At 40.7% G+C, this 12,392-nt stretch overlaps 1 protein-coding gene across 1 annotated transcript in view; it reads right to left on the bottom strand.

The window, feature by feature from the left end:
- Window positions 1-12,392, bottom strand: part of ENOX1 (ecto-NOX disulfide-thiol exchanger 1) — a 282,243-nt gene that overhangs the window by 171,542 nt on the left and 98,309 nt on the right. The window contains exons 4-6 of the mRNA XM_028526797.2: window positions 9,914-10,087; window positions 8,520-8,726; window positions 4,733-4,966 (exon numbers count right to left, since the gene is read on the bottom strand). Coding sequence (XP_028382598.2) covers window positions 4,733-4,966; window positions 8,520-8,726; window positions 9,914-10,087 — 615 coding nt within the window. The remainder of the gene's footprint in view (window positions 1-4,732; window positions 4,967-8,519; window positions 8,727-9,913; window positions 10,088-12,392) is intronic.

The following is a 12,392-nucleotide window of genomic DNA, read 5'->3' on the forward strand; positions in this document are numbered from 1 at the left end:
TAGTCAATAAAGGGAAAAGGAATCAAATGGGTAAGTAGTTGTTTTCTCCCCATTTGTGTGCAGAGGGCGATCTGGCCTGAATTTCAGAACAGCACATGGGATGAATGTCAGAACGTGAACAATGAATATGAAAACATGGGTGGTTGAGTACCCCCATTATGGCTGGGTCTGTAAGGGAACAACAGGAGTTGGAAAACAATGTATTGAGAATGAAAAAAAGGAAGACATTGTACAATAACATTTCTGTATCCAGAGATACATTGTTTCCACAATGGTGTGTCTACACAGTTACTGATTTCTGGCCTTTGTATGGCCAGAAATAGTTCACAGTAAACAGTCACACACTGATGCAAGGAGAATGGGGATTCCAGGATGGCCAAAATTGCTACTACCACATACCTAGAATTCCACTGTTTCAACACACATTGGATATCCCTAAACAAGGCTCCATTTTCTGGCTGCTCAATCAACCATCAAAAGGGGTAATACCTTACCTGTCCTCCAAATCATGAATAACATAAAAGGTTATACACATGGTTAATTTAACAACCCCTTCTATCTCCAACACACACACACACACACACACACACACACACACAACCTCCCTAATATTTAGTACCTGTAAAAATACAAAAACTAAGGGCAGGCACAATATGAAAATGCACTGATTATTCCTGCTTTGGGTTAAGCAAATTGTTTCTAAATAAAATGGCCTATTTTCCTTGTATGAAGGTCAGTAATGTCTGAAGAAGTGATTCACAAACAGACTCCTGTGTCCTAAGAAGAAAGCCTGGCTTTTAGCTAATGGAACTTCCACTTGCCTCATAGTATTATTGATCTGTACATCCTTAGAACCATTAACACTGACAACCATCTCAGCAAAATGCTGGAACCACTCCCACCCTTTTACCGCTCGAGCAGGCAGACACCAGGCTATTCTGCATACAAATCAGAGTCTAGTCCTCTGGAAATTGTGAATGTTGATCCCATTTCCTGACACATCCAGGAATTCCAAGGGCACTGCTTGCAAAGCTTTGTTAAAACTTCACCTGATGCAGAGAAAAACTCTTCATTTCATTACATAAAGATTTTGTGAAGTTTTCAAAATGGGGGAGAATACACAAAAACTTTTAAATACTCTTGCTAGGAGACATCCTTAGTGAATTAGGATATAATCTCTTCTCACTGTCTGATCAATGTCTTTCTTCCACAGTCCAAACACAGGGTTCCTCTAGGGGTGGATGGTCTGTGTTAGACACACTGAAATTCATTATCTCATCTGCCTGGTGCTACTGTTTCCAATAAAGTGTAATTATGGTGTTATTGAGCTCCTTCACACTTTCTCAGAGCCAAGCTATAAACTTTGGACTGTGTGCACTTCCCAGTCAGTCTTCATTAAGTTGAGTCGTCTCAGAACAATGTCTATTTAATCAGCAGGGTGCCCATTAATTTTCTTTTTTAGAATTTGTATTAATGTAACAGACACTGGTGCTTTATGCCTTAGACACTATACAATTACAACTCAGTGTTTCATCTGATTCAGAAAACCTGGTGGTCCCTGAATGCAGGGTTACCTGGTCCCATAAGATTCCCCTATCTCACCCCTCTACTGGCCAGGTGGAGTGCCTGTCTCCACTGGGACAGCACCCTGTACTTCTCACTTGCAATAGTGGAAGTACAGAGTGTTCTGTAAATTGCCTCTATCACTCAAGAAATGTAAACTATGTGAGGCAGAGGCTTGTATCCTGTTTCCTTTTTCTGCAGTGCTTAGCACAGTGCCAAGCATATATGGTAAGGGCTCAACAAATACTCGTGGAGTGATTGGAATGATGGGTGAGTGCACATCACTTCCCTAACTTCTGGCCAGAGGTCATGCCTGGTAGTACTATTGGCCAAAAATGTGACATGTTCACATATCCAAATAGTTAAGAAACAGAGAAAAGAATTTGTTTACTGAGCATCTACTATGTGTATAGTTTTAGCATTGAGCAGGATATGGAAGGCCTACAGATTTTGACGGATAAACCTGATTTTCAAAAAGAAAATTGTAAGGATAAACAAGTATGATATAAAAATGGGGAAAATGTTTGTAATAAATGTAAAATAGCAAGGTTTTTTTCAGAGAAAAAAAATCCAATGAGGTATTTTCAGATGGCATTTCTACCTCCTTTCTGACCCAGGCTTCTTTACCTTAGGTCTTGACTGCATTTTATATCCCCATATCAATGAAATTATCTTCAGGGAAACAGTTTCCTTGGCTCCTCCTGTCTGGCTTTGTAGCATTATAAAGAGCATGAGTGGATTTCCTCTCTGAGGCAGCCAATTTCCTAAGCAATTAAATGCTGTTTATATTCCAAACTCTGTGCTTGGGCTGAAATTGTCAAGCTTGATATTACCTGACTGTTGCCTAAGATGTATCCCCAGCTAGTTCATTCTACTGTAATTGCCATCTAATAAAATTTCCAATCTGTTCTCTCCTTCAGGGATTGCACAGTACTTGGCAAAGGTGTAGCTTCTAAATTCTGCAAATTATACTTATATATATAAATGTATATTTTTGAAATGGCAAGGCTTGTAAATTACCTTACCAAACTGATATCCCAATCTGCTTTCCTCTAACAGGAAAGGCAATGCTGTGTTCCTCTTATGTGCATAGATAGTTCTGTGTTGGTTCCTTAAAAATGACATAATGTAGATGCCAAACTTTCATGAAATTCCTCCCAGAATCAAGGTGCTGGTTTTTGTCACTTCCAGGAGTGGACATGGCAGAATATAATACAGACTATGTAGCTCATGAGTAGTAACTACAGAGCGCACTGGCTATGAAAAAATATTTGTTCCCAACTCGACATTCCTGGTTGAGGATGTTGCTCTTTCTCTTTCTGGCCAGTTGTTACAGCTTTGAGTCTGAATGGAAAAATAAGATGTATTTACATTGTATAGGCTTTTTATTAGAGGGACAGTCATGACTTCTTTGATACAATGGGGTAGTTCAGTGGCAGCTGCAGCTTACTAGGGATTCTTGAGCCCTGAATAGGAGATGATGGTTAGAAGCAGAAGTCATTGTTTTTTTTTAGAGAGAGAGAGGAAGGGTGAGAGAAAGAAAGGGAGAAACATCAGTGTGAGAGAGAAACAATGATAGGTTTCTTCTCACATGGGTCCCCACCAAGGACCAAACCATTAACTCAGGCATTTGCCCTGACAGGGAATTGAACCTGTGACCTTTCAGGTTATGGGATGATGCCCAACCAACTGAGCCACACCAGCCATGGCTAGAAGCAGAAGTCTTTTTGTTCAAAAATTCTTTTTTCAAGCACAGAATATCAACTTCCTATCTTTGTAAAATAGGATTTGGGCAGTTTTTCATACATTTCCTTAGCAAAAACATCCAATCCACTGTATACACTGCCAAGCATTACCCTAGGTATGCTCTAAAATACTCAAAGGATCAATCACATCTTTCCTCTCATATGAAATTGTCAATGGCTTTTTCACTGCTTATGAAATAAGTCCCAAAACCAGTGGCAGCCTTCGTGGCTCCACTGTCTGGCCCCAGACTACTTTTCCAGCTTCACTTTACTCCATAAACTTCATGCAGCTCTCGCCTTTACCAGAGCAGGCCACATGCCTTTCTCCTCCTGTGTTGAATACCCCTCTGCTTCCTCCTGTCTTTATTCCTGGCAGCCTCTGATTGGAATGTGTGTACTCACTCTTGTAGTGGGAATAAAATCTTGTTCATCCTGCGAAGTTCAAATTCTGCCTCCTCTATGGAGATTTCCTTGACACCTTCATCAACAATATATGCACTCATTCCTAAATTCTCAAAGCATGTTTCTCATACCTTGGACAATCATGTCACAAGATTTGTATTACCATTAATTGTTTACTTGTAGACACTTCTCTGTGACCAGCAACTGTGACCTATGTATTCTCCTTAAAGCCTGGCATGCCCAATGTCCTGAGGACAGTCTATAAAATGTTCAGATGTTGCTCATGTGATACAACTTTGATTATAATGGCAAAAAATTTACATGCACACAGTCCTAATTTCAAGACCTGGCACTTCCCCAATCCATAGGGCAGGTAATAAAGCCTCTATGTGTTTATCTCTCATAGTATCAAACATGGGAGAGGAGCTCAGAAAATGTGAAGAAATGAAATATACACACTTCTAGTCCTAATTATCCTGTAGGTGTTAGGAGTGTTCCTTCATTGCCACCTCTGAAGAGAGGGATCCTATTCTACATTTTGCATCTCTCCTCCAAGGACTCCAGTGCACAATGATATGTGTTAAGGGAGCTTTATTACGCATCTGGAATAGGTGCAAACTCTACAGAGCAGAGGCATCGCCAAGACCAACTTGCCCACAGAGTAGGCACTTACCTAACTTATTCAACTCAAGTCTCATTCAACACAAGTTAGAAGGCAGTAGCCTGCTTTGGGGCTAGTGCTGACGACCCTTCTGACCCTTTCCAGGAGTTTCACTGAGTGGCAGTGCACACACATACACGGAGAACTGTGGTGTGAGCACTGGAAAAGGGCAGGGCTCTGTCCCAAACAGCAGGACCAAGCCCATCGGTGTCCTGCTTGCAGGCGACTTTCCCTGCTCACATGAAATCAGCCCATGAAGGAACAAGAGAGGCTTTGGTGTTTAGGGTCCACAGCCTTTCGTTTTAGTGGGCAATAGCTAATGTGGAGGAAGAAAAGCCAGCGCCAGCATGTAGCCTCCTACCTTTCAGCTTCTCAGCCAGCAAAGCAGCTTCGTGCTCTGAGTAGTGCATGATAGCAGGCGGGGAGGGTGGCCGAAGCCGGTCTTCCTCCAGCTTGCGCCGGTGCCGCTCCTCGCGGGCACGCATCCTCTGCTTGCACTCCCACTCGTAGAAGTCATCCCTGGCCTGGGCAAAGTCCACATGAAGGCGCCCAGAATCTTTTTTGTCTGTGCTAGACCCTAATCGCATCCGATAACCTGAAACCAATAGAAAGTCTTGTCACACAGCAGCGTCTCCACTGCGCAGTTTGGTTCAGGCCCTTGATCAAGGTGCACTAAGAGAAGTCTGTCATTTCTTTCCTCTTACAGAGGACACCCTTACCATAGGAGATGGGAGGCCATTATCCTTCTTTTCCGTAACCTGGAAGCATTGCCAAGTAAAGCCCATACAGATTTGGGGATAAACACACTGCCGAGAGGTGTCTTACAGGGTCTCCTACCCATTTGCAAGCCAATGTTACCAAGAGGATGATCTCAAGAACCTGAGCAATTATCCTAACTCCTTCTTCCCTCTGGCTTCCAGGCAGCTCAAAAACAAATTTGACGCATAGTTTTTTTTTCACTCCCCCCTACCTTTTTTATGGTGTGATTTTATATTTTCAATTTACTGTTTAACACTACTGCATGAGCTCTCTTAAATTCTTTTTAGAAAGAGATGGAGTAGGAGTAAATAAAGAGTATCTATGATATTTAAAGAGATCTACAAAGTAAATTCCACAACACCTCACTCACTGGCGATCACTTCATTCTCCTAGAAAAAGCTGCCGCTCAATTCTCTCTCAGCAGCTGCAAAGCCACAATTACCCAGGCAATTTTGCAATGCTGTTTTATTTCCACTTATCCTCTGGGACATACAGGAGAATATTTTATCTTCAATCAAGAGGCCTTGTGTTGCCTTCACAACAGCCCTGCAGCAGCCTAGCTGATAGGCAGCACTGTACAACCTGTCCACACAGTCTTTGAAGGCCATAGGAGCCAACATGAGAGCCCAGAACTAGATCAAAAAGTGAGCAAATCTTTAGGGAGTTTACTGTGAGGTACCCAACTTATGAAGATTGTGAGCAGAAACTTGATCTGAGAAATCAACAGAAACAACTGAAACCAGCCAGTCAGCCAAACTTCAAATGAAGACTTGGCTTTGAGGTTGCTCGTCAGTTTGGGGTACACAGAATTTAAAAATGTAAATTCAGACCCCAGAAGGATCACAGCTGTCAGGGCTGCTAGAGGAGAGAGCAAAATAAGTACTTTTGCTGTGTGGGTGCTTTGCAAATAAGACACCACTGTGAAATGCTAGGCTACACTGTGCTGGTGTTCGAGATCTTGTGGTAGATGTCAATGGATTATCATAACATTTTGGGTTGAAACTCAGCTGAAAATCCCTGCAGAGGCTGACTTCTCCCAAGTATGGCACTTCGCATCATTGAAAAGTTACAAATATGAAGCAGACCTCACATCTGATTTCCATTACACCCTTCTGACACCTAGGTTTCCACAGCGTTATCTAAAAATGGAAAGACATAACAATACCCATCAAAAATGCAAACATCTGATCACAGATGAGCAGAATTAACTCTAAAGCAGAGTGTATCTTGTTTGCGGACCAAGATTAATTTGTGAAATTCCTGCTTGATAAATCTGCAGGCCACAGTGATACATACATGGCAGCTGAGTAGGCAGGGTGCCTAGGACTGGGCAGTGTTGGGACAAGCCAAACAACTTTCTCTTGCTCATGTCCCGAGGATTGCTCTTCAGACATTCCTGGTTCCAAAAATTACCCTCTCTTTCACCAGAACATCATCATTAAAGCCTTAAAAGAGACCCTGATGAGGCTGAGTCTAAAATTAGCTTGGCCTTCAGATGTGAACTCAGGTCTAAAATTAGACAAGCCTTCCATCTGTGCTCAGGCTTGCAAAAGCTCACACACAGCCTCCCCTCCTTCCTGTTCCTCAAATTAATCATCCTCTCAGAACTTCCTGGGATGCATGCTGCAGCCACCACAGGACAGTGGAGGCACAGCTGGGAGATGCTCATGCATCTGGGCAGGGAAGCGGGAGGATAAGGTCTTTGCTGTGGGTTCCTTCTGTCTCCAAAGGGCAGACAGAGAAGCAATGCAGGGTTCTGCTGGGAAGCTGGACCAGGGTCTGAGCTGGCAAAATCATAACATCAAGGCATAATAAAGGAAGAACCTTTCTCATGCTTACCTTTGGGCCTGTTCATCTTTGGCAATGTCTAATAGGGTTTCTGATTGGGGTTGAAACATTGTGTTATGTTTCTGTTAAAGCACCTTTGGTCTACTCTAGCCCTCTCATTTAAGCAGGTGGGTTAAAGTAATAGTTTTATTGGTAGAGCTGTGATAAGAACCCATGTTCCCAGGTCAGGGTTCCTGAGAAGTCAGTCAGCTCTTCTTTATCATCATCAGGCTGTTTGTGTTAAAAACAACCATTTACACACTGAATGGTTCCTATGTTGCAGCTGCCACTTAATATCCATTATTTTGATTTATTCCTCATAACAATCCTATGAGGTAGTACTGTCACTATCTTAATTTTGCAGATGAGGGAAAGGAATTTCAGAGGGAGGTTAACTTGTCCAAGGCATGTGAAGCCCCATGCCAGTCACTCAACAGAGTCCCTGATTGTCTAATGGATCACTCTGAGGTTTTAGCTCAAATATAAGAGAAAAGTAAAACACAGCTGTTTGTGTGTTGTAATATATTTTTATTCTATGTTTTATCTTCCATCTCCACTTTGGAAAGCTGTCAGATTTTTTCCCCTCACTTTGTAAGATTTTATTGGATAAGGGTTTTAAAGTTCTCCATATCACTATCTTGCTCAGGAAAGTTTCTGCAGTATTGAAAAAACTCCCAAGGCTTCCAGGGTTTGCAAGAGAATTTCATAGGAGTAGGGGCCAATCAAGTAAACCTGGCAGTAATGTTCAGATGTGCTCTTATTTTTTTTCTGTTCTTTTTCCACCTCCCTGTACTGGCTTTGTCTCCGAATAGGGAGGCGGTGCCCAGAGTGGCAGACTGAAATATACAGATCGAGAGTGTGAGGAAGTGGCAATGAGTTGAATCTAAAAATATATCCTTCTGAAGCTACATATCAATACCAGCCCCATAATTCTTAGATTTGGCGAAGGTCATGTAGACAGACTCCACACACTTGCTCTGACGCCCACAGAGTGGAAGGCAGCATTAGGTCTCATTTCAACATCTGTAAAAATCTCCCATATAAATCGGCACTGAATAAGAAGGGATCATGGAGTAGGCTTAACCAAGATAAATACACCAGCAATTGGGCAATGATACTGGGTCTTCCACTAGCTCTCATGGGCTACTTTTTGCAAAGAACTGATTTTGACTTAGTCTCCTGGTGTCTAGAAAGTGAATCACTTCTGAAAAATTGAAATTATGTTGAGAGAGTACGTTATTCCACCAGAGAATTACATCCAATAATAATAATGGTCCTCAGTATTCATAATACTGCTTTTCATCTAATAAGCACTTGAGATCATTAATTAGAAACTTGATGGAATTCCTAAAGACTGGATGTGGGAAGCCATTCCTGCAGTGAGGTACATTCACAGACTTAACCTGGAGCTTCTGCAGCCTTGGGAAAAGGCAGAATCCCTCCTTTTCTAGCCCCAAACTGTAAGGATTTTTACTATACATTAAGTCAAGAGGGAATAAACCCATATTAACATCATAAAACATAACAAAATGTCTAAGAAACCCTTATGTAATGCAAAGTACCAGAAAGGTAAATGGCTTTATCAACCATGAATTCCTCTGCAAAGCGAATGTGACAAAAATTCTTCTTGCTTTTCCGAATCGCTGTAATATCACCACACTGCTCAAAGACTTCTTGAATAATTTCCTCAGTAGCATTTTCTGGTAGTCCTCCGACAAACACAGTCTTACACCCAGGAGGTCGTTCTCTTGTGGAAGGAGGTGGAAGATCTAATAATTAAGCACAACAAAACAGAAGGTTTTGCTTTTGATTTCTTTGTGCTCTTTTTTTCTAGTTCACCTGGCAAAAGTAAAACTTGCAGAGTAACCGTCTCCACTCGGAGCAATGAAAATTCCTTACATTGGCTTACACTGACTGTGGGCCATCTTGTTTTCCAATTCCTCTCCCCTCCTCCACCCAGGCTTTCTTTGCTTTCTCTGTTCATTTCTACAGAGTAGCTAGGCTTGTCCGTGAACAAAGATAAAGCAAATGTTAGCATAATTTCATTTCTCCTTCATAATACAGAAGCTCAAAAAAAAAAGAGAGAGAAAAGCCTTCACAAGGTACAAAGCATGATGAAATGGCAACATGATGAAAAACCTTGGTTTGTTATCTGCTTTGTCTTGTTGCGGGATAATGAAGCAGCAAGGCAGAACGTGGGAACTGGACCTCAAAGCCTGTGCACTACTTACTTGGCGGGGAAACCTGGGCCTGAAAAAAACTTTTTTAAAAAATTCACATTGAAATGAGCAAACTATTAAATTTGGGAAAGTCTGTATAAAAAGATAAAATGTACACTGTTGCAACATTTTACCTAGTTTATATGTAGATTACTAGAGCAATCTCCTGAAAAGTCCAGTTAAAAAAGGCAACACTGATTAATATCAATAAAAAAAAGTCCTAGCTATTTAAGCCCATAAACTTAGTATCTATAGCTAAATTAAAAAAAAAATCTGGTCCATTTATTTCATCAAATGTATGTTTCCTTCAAGCAAATGCAATTTGGCCCAGGAAGTCTGAGAGGCAGTCTCCCGCCAAAATTGCTAACTGCCAAATTAATTCAATTTTCCATCTAGCAAAAAACATTTCAGCGTTTTCTCCCACATTTGTGAAGATGAATGGAAGTGCTCACATATTTCACACTATGTTCTGCAGCAAAAGCTAGACTTCATTGCATACAAAAAGATTCTTGATGCTGGATACATAGTCCCACAACACATACTGACTTCATGGTGTTGGATCAGCTCCAGGACAGACACAAGGGCACATCCCCACAGATTTGTTCTAATCTAGAGACAAAGGACTATTGTGGAATGAAAAATTATGAGTCACATATGAAAATGAATGCAATGCTATATTTTTGAAAAAGAAAGAAATTTAAATTGATAAGCAAACATTTATTTCAAGCATCACTTACTTGGATTTTGAGGGAAAAGAGTACAACTCTTGCAGTGGATTATTTCTTTGATGACAGCCACTTCTGTTGGTGGGGGGGGTGGTACCAGCCCCAAGCCCGGTATCATTGGGTTAATGGGGGTGATCCCAGTCATCATGTTGAGGCCTGGATCAAAGCCTGGTACGCAGATGGGGTCTGGAAAGCACACAGATAATGTTTTGACCACAGAATCTGAAATCTTTTGTATTCTCCTGAAAAGATTATTTGACTTTATACTATCTATTTTTTAGGAATTTCTCCTAGTACTATAGAAAGTTATTCCAGAAAGGTAAAGAAAAAACAAAAGATGAACCTAAAACTACATGAAAAGGAAGCTATGTTATTTAAAACACTAACATGGTAGAATGAAACACAGAATATTAAAGTGTAAAACTGTGCATCATGAAACTTTATTATTGTGAATGTGATTTTCTGTTTCTTGACATTGGTGTATCATTTATACTGCTTTATGAGCCATGATGTAGGGAGAAATGTCATTTAATATTGAAGTTCCTTGTGAATCTAATCATCAACTTTTTTTTTCAAAAGATCCTTCTTACCCAATTGACCTAGATTTAGGAAAGTTCAATTTATACATGCATACTTTATAATGATGCATTCAGGTCCAACCTAACCTATTTCCCCCAGGAAATAAAAACCAAAGAGTTATTATAATTACCATGGCTTGGTTAGATACATGCAGTCATAAAATTAACTGTATACATCTCTAAATTCTATTGGTACTTCCTTCCTATAATTCAATCAGAAAATAATTGACCACCCTTTTGAAATCTTTATTCCCTACATAAAATGCCAAATTTATGCCCTTTATAAAAAATTGAAGGAGGCAAAAATAATAAGTTTTCCAATATAGACATTGAATTGTTCTTTTAGTGTGATAATGAAACCAGTAATTTCAAAGGTGATGTAAAAGGACTTTAAAAAAATAAATAAATAAGACTTTTCTAAGAGCAGAGACTGCTCAAATGTATTGAGTTTCTAGAGTAGATGCAAGGGCATCCCTCTCTGGAGAATTTTTCTATTTGCAGAAAACAGACACTCTTCCTGGTGTGTGGTAGCTTCCTACACAGACATACTCTCACAGATGCCACGAGACATAATAGTCGTGGTGACCCTCTACCACAGGCCTCATGGATGAAGTTTCCTTCTCTTCTCTTCCTTTCTTATCTCTCTCCCCCTCTTTCTCCTAGGTCAATCCTCTTCTTCCTTCCTGACCCTGCTCCTCTGTGGTTCTCCTGCACAGCCTGTGCCTTAGCCCTGCCTGGCCTTGCTCTTTGCTTACCTGTGCTGAAACATCACATAAGCCCAGAGGCAGATGAAATGACAACTGCACCTGGGTTTCCTAAGTCATTTCAGGGTATGAAGGAGGGCCAGCATAAGCTTTTCCTTTCCAAGGAAAGGTTTGTTATAGCTTTTCTCCAGCCACCTTGGATGTTTCCACTCTGCCTCAGGGTTGAACAGAATAAGCAGGGTGATCCTGCTCTATAACCCCAAGAGGACTGAAGTTCCATTTATTAAATCCATTTAATTTGATAGTGTACCACCAGGGCTTCAGCAAAATGAGTTTTTTTTAATTTTAATTTTTGGTTTGGTTTCTAACCATAAATATAAATGCAAAATAAGAATTCTCTCTGAAACTAGCCACCTTGGCATTCTAGGCACTTCTTCTCTAATTAGGGTTCTCAGTTTCTGCATCTGTGCTGCGGGACAGTTGCCCTGATGATCTCTCAGACCACCAGCATTCCAGGACTCCAGAACTCTGTGCTGCTATTGCTCAAAACTAGGGGGTATACAAAATACATCAACATTTGGAAGTAACAGAGACAAGACTGGAACTTGGGTTAGTTACTTGAAATCCTCATAAAGTTTCACAGATCTTATTCCCACTTTACTGGTAAAGAAACTGAGACTTAAAGCAGTTAAGTGACATTTCCAGCAACACAAAGCAAGCAAATGGCAGAGTCAGAAGTATAAACCAGGTCTCTGCTCCATATTTAAACACACCTTTTTCTAACTACTTCAAAGTTTCTACATAGAATGACCCAGTTTGACCATTCACCTAATACATGCCATTATTAGAAATTTACCCTGATTTTCAAAAGAGTCCAAGATGTGGCCTTCTGATCCAGATGCCAATTCTAAAGAAAAAGTCTCAGAATACAATTGTCTTCAATGTCACCATCATTAAAATAACATACTGGCTTCTAAGGTGAATATATTAGAAACAGAAATGGGAATATCGACATGCTTATGCCTTTATTTAATCTCATTCTGAACCTAAGCTTTGCCTGTTTCTTTCTTGGCCTGGCCCTCACTATGGTTTGCCAACATTGGGTGATTTAAAGCTGAAACCACTCAGGGCTGCAAACCCTGAAATGAGAGCCCCATGAGTTATAATAACCAGATGTTTCCCACAAATGAGATGAGAAGCCCAGTGCTT

The sequence above is a fragment of the Phyllostomus discolor genome, chromosome 11, assembly GCF_004126475.2.
Source record: "Phyllostomus discolor isolate MPI-MPIP mPhyDis1 chromosome 11, mPhyDis1.pri.v3, whole genome shotgun sequence".
In the NCBI taxonomy this organism is placed as follows: Eukaryota; Metazoa; Chordata; class Mammalia; order Chiroptera; family Phyllostomidae; genus Phyllostomus; species Phyllostomus discolor.